Below are 15,516 nucleotides of genomic sequence, written 5' to 3'. Positions count from 1 at the left end.
TCCCAACCCCTCAACACACACACTGCAGGAATTAACTGCTTCATCGTCATTCCGTGGCAAGAATAAAGAGAAATGCTTACCTTATTCCATGCTCCAGCAGGTTTGTTATTTTTAAAGAAATCAAAACTTTAGCATCACTTTTAATTTGAGGAAACCATATCCCTCTATAGTGTGTACCTACCTCAATTAAAGACATGTAATTTCTGTCTGCTACCTTGTTCTTCTACCATCAGTGTAAATAACTTCTGACAAGTTTTCATGACACCAAGAGAAAAAAGGTGACAGGGGAGAGACTTCCAGCACACAGCCTGTGATTGATGGCCTCAGCCCTGTTCCTGTGAGAAGGGGAATGTCTCTTCCCTACAATCAGCTCTCCTCACTGAGCTCTGCAAAGTGTAACTTTAACTCTCCTCCACTTTTTCTGACAGCTCAGACAAGCTTTATAAATTATGGACTTTGAATGGATGAAGAGAAGACTGTAGATAAGAAGGTACAACTTATGTAGGAGGATTTGTTTCATCTCTGTGTATCACCTGAGGCCAGTTACTTCAACTGGGTATATGGAAGGGTTTTCAACCACTGTAAGCCTCTTGTCAGAAGGGATTTGAAGGAGTATGAAAAAGCAGATGACAAAAGTTTAGACGGAATTTTCTAGATTTAATAGAGATTTACAAAATTCTTACAGTGGGTAGCAAGCTTTTGGATTGTCCCCAAAATATTGTCAACAGACACAGCAGATTACAGAAGCTGAGATATATACAATGTAAAGAAGTGAGTGTACAGCTTGTATAACAGTGTAAATTTGCTGTCCCCTCAGAATAACTCAACACACAGCCATTAATGTCTAAACGGCTGGCAACAAAAGCGAGTACACCCCTAACTGAAAATGTCTAATTTGGGCCCAATTTCTCAATATTTTGTGTGGCCACCATTATTTTCCAGCACTACCTTAATCCTCTTGGGCATGGAGTTCACCAGAGCTTCACAGCTTGCCACTGGAGTCCTCTTCCAACTCCTACATAACAACCTCACAGGGTTGGTGGATGGTAGAGACCTTGCGCTCCTCTACCTTCCATTTGAGGATGCCCCACAGATGCTCAATAGGGTTTAGGTCTAGAGACACGTTTGGCCAGTCCATCACCTTGACCCTCATCTTCTTTAGCAAGGCAATGGTCATCTTGGAGGTGTGCTTGGGGTCACTATCTTGGAATACTGCACTGCAGTCCAATCTCTGAAGGGAGGGGATCATGCCTTGCTTCAGTATGTCACAGCACATGTTGGCATTCATGGTTCCCTCAATGAACTGTAGCTCCCCAGTGCCGGCAGCACTCATGAAGCCCCAGACCATGACACCCCCACCACCATGCTTGACTGTAGACAAGAAACCCGGTTGCCGCCACACACGCTTGACACCATCCGAACCAAATAAGTTTATCTTGGTCTCATCAGACCACAGGACATGGTTCCAGTAATCCATGTCCTTAGTCTGCTTGTCTTCAGCAAATTGTTTGCAGGCTTTCTTTTGCATCATCTTTAGAAGAGGCTTCCTTCTGGGATGACAAATTTGATGCAGTGTGCGGCGTATAGTCTGAGCACTGACAGGCTGACCCCACCCCTTCAACCTCTGCAGCAATGCTGGCAGCACTCATACGTCTATTTCTCAAGGACAACCTCTGGATATGACGCTGAGCATGTGTACTCTTGTGAACTCCTTTGGTCGACCATGGCGAGGCCTGTTCTGAGTGGAACCTGTCCTGTTATACCGCTATATGGTCTTGGCCACCATGCTGCAGCTCAGTTTCAGCATCTTGGCAATCTTCCTTTAGCCTAGGCCATCTTTATGTAGAGCAACAATACTTATTTCAGAGCCTCAGAGAGTTGTTTGCCATGAGGTGCCATGTTGAAGTTCCAGTGACCAGTATGAGAGAGTGAGAGTGATAACACCAAATGTAATGCACCTGTTCCCCATTCACACCTGAGATCTTGTAACACTAACGAGTCACATGACACCAGGGAGGGGAAAATGGCTAATTGGGACCAATTTGGACATTTTCACTTAGGGGTGTACTCGCTTTTGTTGCCAGCAGTTTAGATATTAGCAACAAAAGCGAGTACACCCCTAAAATTTACACTGTTATACAAGCTGTACACTCACTACTTTACATTGTAACAAAGTGTAATTTCTTCAGTGTTGTCACATGAAAAGATATAACAAAATATTTACAAAAATGTGAGGGGTGTACTCACTTTTGTGAGATACTGTATGTGCAGAGAAAATTAAAAATATAGGTCTAAACGGAATTACTCATGAAAAGGTTCAGTGGTTTCTGGTTTGCTTTGTCCATATAAATCTTGCCTTATCAGGCTCACACTGAACCTAAACTTACCTTTTATCTCTTCTTCCCACTAAATACATTGTACAACTGTGGTCAATGCTCACATGGCGTATGAACCAAAAATACAGAACAGGCCAGATTTTTAGAGCAGCTCCAGTCTAGAATGGCTGCAAAAAGTCAATGAGGGATCAGCGAACAGGTGCAGCAAATCGCTAAAGAGGATGTAGGCCAAGGTAAAGTCAACAGTGCCGTAGGACGTGGCTCTACTATCCAGGTTCAATTTGAAGCTAGGGTGGGGGTGATAGTGTAGTCACATTGAGTAGAGGTGGATGAGAGGACTTCACCGTAAAAGTGGGCCCATCAGTAACTAACAGTCTGTGTGAAACCTAATATCACAGTGTAAAGTTTCCAAAAAATTCTGTCCTTGGGCTCGAGGTGCCCAGGCAGTTATGCAATCATTCAGATGGAACCAAGAGGAAGAATTTTCCAGTCCTTGTCTTGAAGAAGCTGAAAATTTGAGTCGGGGAGGGAACTTAGGTATATAAGCAGAGAGGTCTATTCAGACTGCAGCTCTGCACGTTCCTTCGTTCCTCTGCCTATGTGGAGGGGGGTTTCCCTTTCCTCCAATCAGCTCTCACACAGTGTAAGCCCAGACTCCACACCCACTGCTGAATGAGAAAAGATTTCTAACACGATCTGCACTTTGCAAAGAGTATAGAAAGGGGAAAACAGGAGATATACATGTAAAACCTATGTAGGGAGATTTGTTTTATCTCTGTGTATCTGAGGCTACTCACTTCACTGGGTATAGGTGAGGGTTTACAACCACTTCAAAGATTTAGCTTTCCTGTGATTTACTGAACTAATATTTAGTTGTATAACCACAGTTTCTAAGAACTGCTTCACATCTGTGTTGCATTGAGTCAATCAACTTCTGGCACCTGTGAACAGGTATTCCAGCCCAGGATGATTCTACTGCATACCACAATTCCTCTGCATTTCTTGGTTTTTCCTTTAGAAACAATACTTTTGATGTCACCCCACATGTTTCCTATTGGATTAAGGTCCGGGGATTGGGCTGCCAACTCAAATACGTTAATCTTGTTGGTCTGAAACCAAGACGCTGCCCGCTTACTGGTGTGCTTGGGGTCGCTGTCATGTTGAAACAGCCATTTCAAGGGCATTTCCTCTTCGACATAGGGCAACATGACCTCTTCAAGGTTTTTGATGTATTCAAACTGATCCATGATCCCTGGTATGCAATAAAATGCCCAACACCATAGTAAGAGAAACATCTCCATAACATGATGCTTTCGCCACCATGCTTCACTGTCTTAACATTGTACTGTGGCCTGAATTAGGTGTCTGGCAAGCTGTCTGCGGCCCCTAGACCCAAAAAAATAAATAAAAATATCTTGTTTTCATCAGCCCACTAAATGTTGCTCCATTTTTCTTTAGGCCAGTCAATGCGTACTTTGGCAAATTGGAACCTCTTCAGTACATGTCGTTTTTTCAACAATGGTACTTTCCAGGGGGCTTCTTGCTGATAGCTTGGTTTCACAAAGGTGTCTTTTAATTGTTCTAGTACTCACAGGTAGCTTTACACCTTCTTTGATCACCCTGGAGCTGATCATTGGCGGAGTCTTTGCCATTTTGGCTATTCTTCAAACCATTCGAAGGGTAGTTTTCCTTTTTCTTCCATGGCTTTCTGGTTTTGATAAAAGAAAAGGAATTGGCAGCACTCCAGGTTGAGTCAAAATCCAGATTTATTGACTGGACATCCAAATATGACAATCGTGACAAGGTAGACGCGTTTCACACACTGACTGTATGCTTAATCATTAATTAATAAAGTTTTCACGGAGGCGAGCCGGGGCATGCACCGGTGTGAGTCATCAGGCAATCACACCACCTTGAGCAGTGAGTTCTTGTCTTTTCAATTGCTTTCTGGTTTTGGTTGCCATCTTAAAGCATTTAAGATCATTTTAGTTTCTGCACTTCTTTATGTTTTCCTCTTTTCAATTAACCTTTTAATCAAAGTACGCTGTTCTTCTGAACTATGTCTGGAACGACCCATTTTACTCAGATTTTAACTCTATATTATATAGATATTATTTATATCTAAGCTCCTGATGAATGGACGGAGGTCCATGAAACGCGTAGAGCCTACAATAACTCAGATGTTTTATCTAATTTTGATATATTTTGATATATTTAGAGAGTGTGAGTTTACAGAGACATGGTGTCATATTGAATTCGCTATACCTCTTGGAGATCCATGTTTGATCCCTGTTGTACTGTATTTACCCATATTCAATATGTATTACAATTTATGTCATCTCTATGTATGTATCCATATATCATTGTTTATACATGTATCCGTTCAATAAAATGTTATATGTCTAGTTGATCTCATTCAAAGTCCCATATTTTTTGTTTGTGTTTTTTTCAGATTTTTACTAGTTCTATATATAGAAATGCACTATACCCAGCAAGTACATTTGCTGCCTTCCTCCTTAAATAAGGGCCATCATTTTTTTCACAGATTGAATGACCTCACTAGCTGAACTCCACACTATTGCCATTGTTCTATTCTATATATTCTATACTATTATTTTGAACACAATCCTTTCAAATAATGATCCAATCATGCAAATTCAGCAGCATGCATGTCATGACTGTTGCATCTGTTGGTTTTCTTGTACTCCACTACATCTTCTAGTAAATTATTTGCCATGAAGAAATATAATTTCTACCAAAAACAGTGATTGACCTGGTTAGTGATGTTGGACTGCTATTATTTTGAACACAGCTGTACAATGGTATAGACACTTTCTAATACAGTTATAACTATGGAGGTACCATACCCACCCTTTGCTTAGTTTCAAATATGACATATCTTGCCTTTTTAACAAGATTAAAAAGTTCTGTCATGTGACCATACATCTCGATAGTGTAGGGCAGGGTTACAGGACATTGTACTGACACGCATAGTCTGTTCAGCCTGAAGCAAGCTGTGATTGGGGTTGATGTGTGCCAAGAGCAGGATGTAATTAGATTGGGGGGGGGGGGGGGGGGACATGCCTGTCCAAAATCAAGAGGTGTTTTTCTGTATTTGCTGAAAAAGTAAAAACTATTGCATGGACTGGTGTCTTTATTAAACCTTACCACCTATGTAATGCAGCCACTACCTCTAGGGACTGCTTTTCTGCAATGTACATTTCTGTTTTTGAGTAAGGTATACTTTGTTAGGGTCCTTTCACACGGCGGTGTGTCCGATGAGGTCCGTTCTGCTCAGCGCAGGATCGATCCGCCGATCCCCGCTGAGCAGGCGGATGACAGCTCTGTCTCTGCTCTGTGTGCTGAGATGGAGCTGTCAGATCTCCGCTGTCCTCTATGGGGGAATCGCATGAGAACGGACCGCCTATCCGTTCTCATCCGAGCCGATCAGCTGGACGGATGGAAAATAGGGTTTCCATCCGTCCGGATTTCACGCACAGCAGCGGGTGTCAGCGGACATGTCTCCGCTGACACCCGCTGCCCCATAGGGATGCATGGAGCATCCGAAGCTCAGTACGGGATCAATCTGCCGATCCCCGCTGAGCAGGCGGATGACAGCTCTGTCTCTGCTCTGTGTGCTGAGACGGAGCTGTCAGATCCCCGCTGTCCTCTATGGGGGAATCAGATGAGAACTAACCGCCTGTCCGTTTTCATCCGATCCGCAGGACTGATGGAAAATAGGGTTTCCATTCGTCCGGATTTCAGGGACAGGATCGGAAGCGGATAGCAGCGGGTGTCAGCTGACACCTGCTGCCCCATAGGGATGCATGGAGCATCTGATCAGGTCCGCCTGAAAAACAGACAGGCGGATCTGATCGGATCGCCCGTGTGAAAGGACCCGAAGATGTAGAAAATTGACTATAATATTTGGTGTATTCGTTCATAGTAATTGTGCAGTGTAGATAATTTATGCAGCACTTTGCAGAGGACATATAACATTAGTCCTGTCCACTAAAGAAACATACAATCCTCAGCTACAGTCCCATACATGCGATATTGGTTAAAGGCCAACTAAGCTCCCACTATGATTTCGGAGTGGAGTAGGAATACCCCAATATATGAAGAAGAAAACATACAATCCCCAGGCACATCATGACCCTGATGTGAACAGAACCTCATATCTGTGGGGTAAAAAGGTGTATTTGCTTAGCCATTGTGAGGCATGTAGGATCCCATGAAAGTCTCTGGTTAGCAGTTGTCTTTAGCCTTGGAAAGGAACCTGTTTTTCTTTTTCAGCCACATAAAGCCTCCTCTGCCTGGCAGTAAAGAGTATTCCCAAGCTATAACATTTCTCAGAAAGACTAATTATGGCTCTGTGGGAGACCAGAGATACCATAACAGTTTCAAATGTTTTTCAACTTCTTGAAAAAAATTGTCTGCAGTTGCGACTCGTCACTTGTGAGAGCCGAGATGTGACATGAGACAGTTTTTCTTTGAAAACTGTTTCCCGCATTCTGAACAGGAATATGGCTTCTCTCCTGTGTGGGTTTTCTTGTGTGCGCTGAGACTCGCACTGTGCGCATAACACTTCCCACATTGCAAACATGAAAACGGCTTCTCGCCAGTGTGAATTGTTTGATGAGAAACAAGATATTGTTTACAGGAAAATCCTTTCCCACATTCTGGACACGAATACGGCTTTTCTGCGGCGTGGCTCCTCTGGTGTGAGGTGAGCCTTTGCCGTCGGGAAAAACATTTGCCGCACTCTGGACAAGAATAAGGCTTCTCCCCCGTGTGCACTCTTTCATGTTTAACGAGGTGGGATTTCAGAGTAAAACATTTTCCGCACTCGGAACAAGAGAATGGCTTCTCCCCTGTATGACTCCTCTCGTGAATAATCAGCTGAAGCTTCCAAGCAAAACATTTTCCGCAGTCAGAACAGGAAAATGGCTTCTCACCAGTGTGAATTCTCCTGTGCCTATCAAGATTTGACTTCTCTCTGAAGTCCTTGCCGCAATCTGAGCAGGAAAATGGCTTTTCACTTGTGTGAACTCGCTCATGCTTGGCAAGAACTGATTTTACAGTAAAGCATTTACCACACTCAGAACAGGAGTAGGGCTTCTCCCCTGTGTGACTTCTCTGGTGGATGGTGAGCTGAACCTTCCATGCGTAACACTTCCCGCACTCTGCACAGGAAAAAGGTTTCTCTCCTGAGTGAGTGCTCTGATGAGCGTCAAGATTGGACTTCTGTTTGAAGCTCTTTCCACATTCCGCACAGGAGAATGGCCTCTCGCCAGTGTGAATTCGCTGGTGTTTAATAAGACCGCCCTTCCAGTAAAAACACTTTCCGCACTCTGAGCAGGAATACACGTTCTTTCCTGTGTGAAGTCTCTCATGGCCGATAAGAATGCGTTTCTGCGAAAAACTTTTGCCACATACAGAACAATGGAATTTTTCACCCTCCTGGCTTTTGGAAGGAGTGGTGGGATGGGAGGGATTTGGAAGACTCCCACCATGTGTAGAGGGATTGGATGGTAACGGATGGGATTTCTCAAAAGTGGAGTCTTCTCCTGAAGAATCAGATGTGACATTGTCTTCGGTTTCACACTCCAAAGACATAAAGGGATGATTCTCTGGGTTATTTCTGTGTTTTGGTCCATCTAAAGGCAAACAGACATTTATGGAAATGACAGTTGTTAGCAAAGGACAATCATGACAATTTCTCTGTAAGTTTCTCTAGGTAAGTTCTATAATGGAAGGAAATCATAAGGTTCCCCAACCCAAAATGTGGTCATAATTCGTTCCTTCTTTTATATGAAATAATAATATTTATTATGTTTTTTTATTTTTTAAATCTAATTTGTATATCCCATTTACAATTAACGCATACTACATTAGAGCCTAATTCCAACTCATAATTTAAAAAAAAACCTATTGTCCAGTATTAAACCGGTTGCCGACCGCTTACCGCATATTTACTGCGGCAGTGTGGCTCTCCCAGGCAAACCGACGTAGGGCTACATTGGTCGCTTGGAGGCAGCTAGGGGGTGAGCGCGTGCCGCTGGTGGTGCACTCCCGCCCCCACCCGGCATTGGGGAAGCCGATGCACGGGTCAGGTGGCTCCAATTGCCACCTGACACCCACGATCGTTCCCTGCTGAGAAAGAAGAGCGATCAGCTGTTGTAAACACATATGACAGTTCTTCTCCCTGGAATGATCACAGAGCGCCTGTGATCCTTCTATATAGGATCACAGATCTCTATGGTCATTTCACAAGCCACGCCCCCCAACAGTTAGAATCACTCCCCTAGGCTCACATTTAACCCCTTGATCACCCGCAATGGTAACCCCTTCCCTGCCAGTGTCATTATTACAGTAGCAGGGCATATTTTTAGCACTGATTACTGTAGTAATGTCACTGGTCATCCCAAAAGTGTCATTCCAGAGAGAACAGTCAGATGTGTTTACAACAGCCGACCGTCCTCCTCTCTCAGCGGGGAACGATCAAGGGTGTCAGGCGGCAATTGGAGCTGCCTGCCCGCTGCATCGGCTTCCCCGCTGACGAGCGGTTCGGAAGCAGTTAAAGATGAAATTGAGCTTTAAAAATCCTACCAAAGAGCAAACTTCACAAATGTTTGCTTTTTTAGCCATCTACCAAAAAAAAAAAAAAAAAAAAAAAAAGAAGTGCACGTACAGTATTTAATGTAAAAACCAAAAAGCTGGGGACATCTTACTTATAGATCAGATTATTCTACTAATTTCTTATAAAATTCACGCCAGAAAGACAACCCATTAACCACTTTACCACCGGAGGATTTTGCTGTCTTCCGTCCAGGCCACTTTTTGCGATTCGGCACTGTGCGACTTTAACTGACAATTGCGCGGTCGTGCGACGACGTACCCAAACGAAATTTACGTCCTTTTTTTCCCACAAACAGAGCTTTCTTTTGGTGGTATTTGATCACCTGTGCGATTTTTACTTTTTGCGCTATAAACAAAAAAAGAGCGTTTATTTTGAAAAAATAACAATATTTTTCACATTTTTTTATATGAAATTCCCCCCAAAAAAAATGTAAAAATCAAATTTTTTTTAAATTTTTGCCCAATTTGTTTTCTGCTACCTATGTTTAGTAAAAAAAATCGCAATAAGCGTATTTTGATTGGTTTGCGCAAAAGTTATTGCGTTTACTAACTAAGGGAAAGATTTCTGTCATTTTTGGTGTTTTTCTTTTTAACGCGTAATGGCGGTGATCTGCGATTTTTTTTGCGGGACTGCGACATTGCGGCGGACAGATCGGACCCTTGACTGACATTTTTGACACTTTTGGGGGTACCAGTGACATTTCTACAGTAATCAGTGCTATATATATGCACTGTTACTGTAAAAATGACACTGGCAGGGAAGGGGTTAATTTTATTGGAGAGGGAGGGGTTAATGTATGCCTGGTGCTTACTGACGTGTAGGGGGGGAGGTGACTGTGTGACAGAAGGACAGATCGGATGTCCAGCTATGCTGAACACTCCGATCTGTCAGTCCCTGTCACTATGGAGATCCGCCCGCTGTGTTTACACACAGCGGGCGGATCTCCAGACTCGATCCCCGACGATCGGGGCAGAGCAGCGGCAATCGCCGCTGCTCCTCCGCTGGCCCGACTCCCGCTGTGAATGAACACAGCGGGAGCGAGCCTCCGGCGGCGCGCGAGCCTCCGGCGGCGCGCGAGCGCCGCCCACAAGGGGCGGAGTCCAGCGACGTAGGTCTACGTCGCTGGACGGGATCGCGGCACTTTGCCGCAGTAGCCTCCATGTAAGCGGAGGTAAAGTGGTTAATACAAATACGTAGACCCAAATATATTGAATAAGTGACTACTAGGCACACAGAATCTTTGGATCTTTTTATAATTATTCCTCACCTGTGCTGATCTCTACAGGAATTTCCTCCTCTTTAATCCTCGCATGTCTCTTCTTCTCAGGTTTGACATCTCTTGGAGTGTCTCTGCGATCTGTGAATAAAGATGAGAGTGAAGCCCCCTGTACTGAGATGTATGAGAGACCCCAGAGAGTGTGTGTGGGGGGAGACTGGTCACCTCTCTTGGCTGGTAACACACAATGACATGATGTGAGGAGGAGAGCCGGAGTCTAATAGAGGCTGATGGCTCCTGACTCCCCCACTGGGCACATACTGTCCCCCCATTACTACAAAAGAACAAACAGGAAGGTGCAAGCATCTAGTGAATTACCAAAAATGTATTTAAGAGATGAAAACTGGTAGAGATAGATACTCAAAAAAGTACAACTTGAAAAAGCGTGTAAACCACAAGATTTCATACAGTGCAGTATAAATGTACTCCAACAACACCCCGCTATGCCGGCAACCTTGACGCATTGGTTAACCAGGTTGGTTTATGCTCATTTTTATTTTCATTTTGATCTTTGAGTACATGCACAGGATATTGTTGTTTTTGGTTCAGCCCTCCTTGGTTTGGGGTGGAGTTACGCATGCATGTATGTATTTAACCACTTCTGGACCGTAAGGATTTGCCACCTTAACCACTTAAGCCCCGGAAGATTTTACCCCCTTCCTGACCAGGGTTTTTTTTGCGATTTTTTACTGCGTGACTTTAACGGACAATTGCGCGGTCGTGCGACGCTGTACCTAAACAAATTTGACATCCTTTTTTTCCCACAAACAGAGCTTTCTTTTGGTGGTATTTGATCACCTGTGCGATTTTTTGATCATGCGCTATAAACAAAAAAAAGAGCGTAATTTTTGCAAAAATAACAATATTTTTCACTTTTTTTTATATGAAATTCCCCCCCAAAAAAATGTAAAAATCAAAATTTTTTAACATTTTCGGCCAAATTGTTTTATGCTACATATGTTTGGTAAAAAAAAAAATCGCAAAAAGCGTATTTTGATTGGTTTGCGCAAAAGTTATCGCGTTTACTAACAAAGGGAAAGATTTCTGTCATTTTTGGTCAACGAGTAATGGCGGCGATCTGCGATTTTTTTTTGCGGTACTGCGACATTGCGGCGGACAGATCGGACCCTTGACTGACATTTTTGACACTTTTGGGGGTACCAGTGACATTACTGCAGTAATCAGTGCTATACATATGCACTGTTACTGTAAAAATGACACTGGCAGGGAAGGGGTTAACTGTATTGGACAGGGAGGGGTTAAGTGTGTCCTAGGGGCGTGCTTCTAACTGTAGTGGGACATGGCTACTATTGTAAAAACAGAGATCAACGGTTCTACATAGTAGAACCGTCTGATCTCCATTTTTACACAGGGGAGAATGACAGGCGGCTTGTTTACATAAGCCGCTCTGCCTTTCTCCTGCTGTACCGACGATCGTAGTGTGACCGGCGGACACTCCTCCCTGAACGAGCCGAGGCAGGCGCGCGCCTCAGCGGGCGCGCGCTCGCCTGCTATTGGCTCAAATTCCAGTGACATCTACGTCACTCTGCCTGGCCGGGGCTGACTGCCGCAGTAAATATACTGTGCGCAGTCGGCAACCGGTTAATGACCAGGCCATTTTTTGCGATTCGGCACTGCGTTATTTAACGGACCATTGCGCGGTCGTTCGACGCTGTACCTAAATAAAATTTACGTGCTTTTTTCCCCACAAATAGAGCTTTCTTTTGGTGGTATTTGATCACCTGTGCGATTTTTATTTTTTGTGCTATATACAAAAAAATAGTGACAATTCTGGAAAAAAAAACAATATTTTTCCCTTTCTGCTATAGAACATTCCCAAAATAATAAATTTAAAAATCAATTATTTTTTCATCCTTTTAGGCCAATTTGTATTCTGCTACATATTTTTGGTAACATGATAATGATTGGTTTGAGCAAAAATTATTGCGTCTACAAACTAGGGGAAAGATTTGTCATTTTTATTTATTTTTTTTACTAGTAATGGCGGCGATCTGCAAATTTTTAGCAGGACTGCGACATTGCGGCGGACAGATCGGACCCCTAACTGACATTTTTGACACTTTTGGGGGGACCAGTGACATTACTACAATAATCAGTGCTAAATATATGCACTGTTACTGTACTAATGACACTGGCAGGGAAGGGGTTAACCCAGGGGTGATCAAAGGGTTAAACGGGAGCCTAAGGGGTGTTCTCTAACTGTGGGGGGAGGGACTTGTGAAATTAACACAGAGACCTGTGATCCTTAATAGGAGGATCGCAGGGGCTCTGTGATTATTTCAGAGAGAACAGTCTGCTGTGTTTACAACAGCAGACCGTCCTTTTCTCTCAGCGGGGAGCGATCGCGGGTGACCGGCGGCAATCGGTGCTGCCAGTCCCATGGATCGGCATCCCTGCTGCCTGGTGGCCCCCCAAGAGCACTCACCAGGTACGGCGATTCCCGCAGCCAAGCCAGCCTGACGCAGTATATATGCAGCGGGCGGTCGGCAAGTGGTTAAGCACCTGAACATGGATGGGCTGGGTCAGCTTAGCTCTGAAGAAGGGGGTGTGCCCCCAAAACGCGTCAGCTTGCCAGCATAGCAGGGTGTTGTTGGAGAATGCTTATTGTGCACTGTATGTCATCTGGTGGCTTACACGCTTTTACAAGTTGTACTTTTGTGAGTATCTATCTATACATACCAGTTTTTAGCTTTTAAATAAATCTTTGATAATGTGCTAGGCCAGGGGTGTCAAACTCAATTTAATCGAAGGTCACACCAGCATTATGATTGCCCTCAAAAGGGCCGGTTGTATCTGTAAGACTAGATGTTCAGAGCATCCCCTACCCTTGCATAAGACGTCAAGAGCCTCCCCACCAAGGCCAGTTGTATCTGTTGTAAGACTAGATGTCCAGAGCATCCCTTACCTTTTACATAAGATGTCAAGAGCCTCCCCACCATCAATAATTGAGTCCCCCCCCCCCACCTTACATCACTGTGCACCCCCCTTACCTTGTACTGCTGCTGGGAAGACACTGGAGGCATTTCTGTAAAGCAGAAAGTACAGGATCTAGAGGAGGACCAGAGTAGGGCTGGAGCTCTCCTGCAGCTGCAGGCGCAGTACGCGGGCCACATGACATGACCTGGAGGGCCGGATTCGGCCCGCGGGCCTTGTGTTTGACATGTGCGCTAGGCGCTTGTGTCTTCCTGTTTGTTCTTTTGTAGTTTCACTTTGGATTCTCCTATCTGAGGAGGGCTGCATCTGCCAAGCATTTGGATTTGTTGCCTCATAGTCCTATCCAACTGTGGAAGACCTCTGAAAGCAACCAACTTTTTGTGTCTCCCCATCACTATCTACTGACAGAGGAGGGGGGAGAAGAAGAGATTGTGGTAGTGACTGAACAAGGAGAATCTGGGACCCTTGTAGATTAAGGGCTCAATCACACATAGTGTGGTGACTAGGGTTTTTCGGCACTGAATCAACATTATTCACATTAGTCACGTCCAGGACACATAGAAAATTATTTTCTATGAGCTCCGTTCACATTACAAGGCTGCCAGTAGCTGAGGTGTGGTGAGCTGCAGTAAAATGCAGACATGTAGCATTTTACCAAACACACTGGACATCACCGCATATCACTGCTTAGCAGTGAAGCATGCCGCACTGCTGTGTGGGGTCATGAATGATGTGTCACTTTGTGAAACTACAAATTAAGTTTTTAAAAAAAAATAAAAAATTATCAATTCAATGTGCTGAAACGTGCATCACACTGCACTGCAGGCAAAAACTCAGCATACAGCATATGGGCAGGGTGAAGAAGCCCTTAGTAGTGATCGACCGATATCGGTTTTTCGTTGCCGATACCGATATTTTGGCCAATGCATATCAGTATCGGCGATATTTTTGTACATTTAATTTTTTTTTTTTTTTGACAGGTACTTTTGTGGAGGGATCTGGGTGTCTAAAAGACCCCAAACCCCTCCTCTGCACTTAAAAGCATTCAAAAAGCCAAGTTTGGCTGTTCTGAATGCTGTCATTTTTAATCTGGCGCCAGACAGTACCTGGAAGTGATGTCACTCATGACATCACTTCTGGGTTTTTGCATGGAGACCCGATGAGAGCCGAATGTGGCTTTGATTGGGTCTTCGGCCACCGTGCAGGCTGGTTGCCCGGGTCTCTTGGTGGGACGGGAGACCCAGGCGAGCCGCTGAAGGCAGCGCGGGGGGGGGGGGGGGGATTGTCAAAAACTCAGCATACAGCATATGGGCATTGGGCAGTGTGAAGAAGCCCTTAGTAGTGATCGACCGATAACGGTTTTTCGTTGCCGATACCAATACCGATATTTTGCATATTGGCCAAAGAGACCCGGGCGAGCCGCAGAAGACAGCGGGGGAAGGGGGGGGGGGCTACGTCCCCTCCTGCTCCTTGTAATGACAGCTGAGCAGCTTCTCAGTCGCATCGGTTCTCATTACAAGACAGCCGACCCTCAGCTATGGACGCCGGTACTGGGGTGATGTCTCTAGCTGCAGGCATCACTCCGCTACATGCGCTTTCCCAAAATATCGGCAATATTGGTAACCTCAGGGGCCGATTCCGATATATCGGGAAAAGTGCATATCAGCCCTCGATATATGGGCTTTGCTGATAATCGGTCGATCCCTAGCCCTTAGTGTCCATTACTCACCTGTGCTGATCCCTGGAGGAACTTCCTCCCCCTTGCATGACTCGTCACCCCTTGCATCCATCTCTTCTTCATCCTCATCTTTCACTTCAACTTTAATAATAATCAGATTGTCGCCCTGAATAAATACAAAAATAAAAACAGCATGTTGTAATAAAAATATTAACATTTTATATCATACTATACGATCAAGAATCCTCCCTTATAGGTCATATACAGACAATGCTTTAATACGTTTTTATTGCGATCTACCTGGTCCTCCTGAGGGATCTCCTGATGTTCCTGTGTGGAGTCCCGGGAATACAGAGGACGGGGACATCTCTCTGCGGTATTTCTGTTACTGGATCCATCTGTAGGAAACACAAATATAGTCAAACACTATTTGGCCACAAGTATGTGGACACCCCTACAAATGACTGAGTTCAGGTGTGTCCAATGAAAGATCCTGTTATTGCTACACCATGAAAAGGCAACTGCACAGTATGAAGAGACAAGTTTCATAGCACTTTTTTCTGCTTTTGCATGACAAATGTTGGTTCTTGCTATTAGAAACCAGTAGATGAATCTTTTGCAGGCGGCA

The 15,516-nt window shown here is 44.4% G+C and overlaps 2 protein-coding genes across 2 annotated transcripts in view; one reads left to right on the top strand and one right to left on the bottom strand.

Moving 5' to 3' along the window:
• LOC309564350 (uncharacterized protein) overlaps positions 1-15,516 on the top strand; it is a 97,490-nt gene that overhangs the window by 21,225 nt on the left and 60,749 nt on the right. The window lies entirely within an intron of this gene.
• On the bottom strand, positions 6,637-10,297 carry LOC309562795 (uncharacterized protein). Its single transcript, XM_082267100.1, has 2 exons — positions 10,247-10,297; positions 6,637-7,996 (listed from the first exon to the last, which is right to left on the bottom strand). Exon 2 carries the CDS (start codon positions 7,953-7,955, stop codon positions 6,789-6,791), a length of 1,167 nt encoding a protein of 388 aa, XP_082123226.1. The 5' UTR covers positions 7,956-7,996; positions 10,247-10,297; the 3' UTR covers positions 6,637-6,788.

Source organism: Pelophylax lessonae (genome assembly GCF_965119305.1).
Source record: "Pelophylax lessonae genome assembly, chromosome: 9".
NCBI classification, from domain to species: Eukaryota; Metazoa; Chordata; class Amphibia; order Anura; family Ranidae; genus Pelophylax; species Pelophylax lessonae.
This window is presented reverse-complemented; position numbering and strand designations above follow the sequence as displayed.

Coding starts and splice junctions, on each gene's coding strand:
- LOC309562795 (XM_082267100.1), bottom strand. CDS start 7,955: ATGTCTTTGGAGTGTGAAACCGAAGACAATGTCACATCTGATTCTTCA.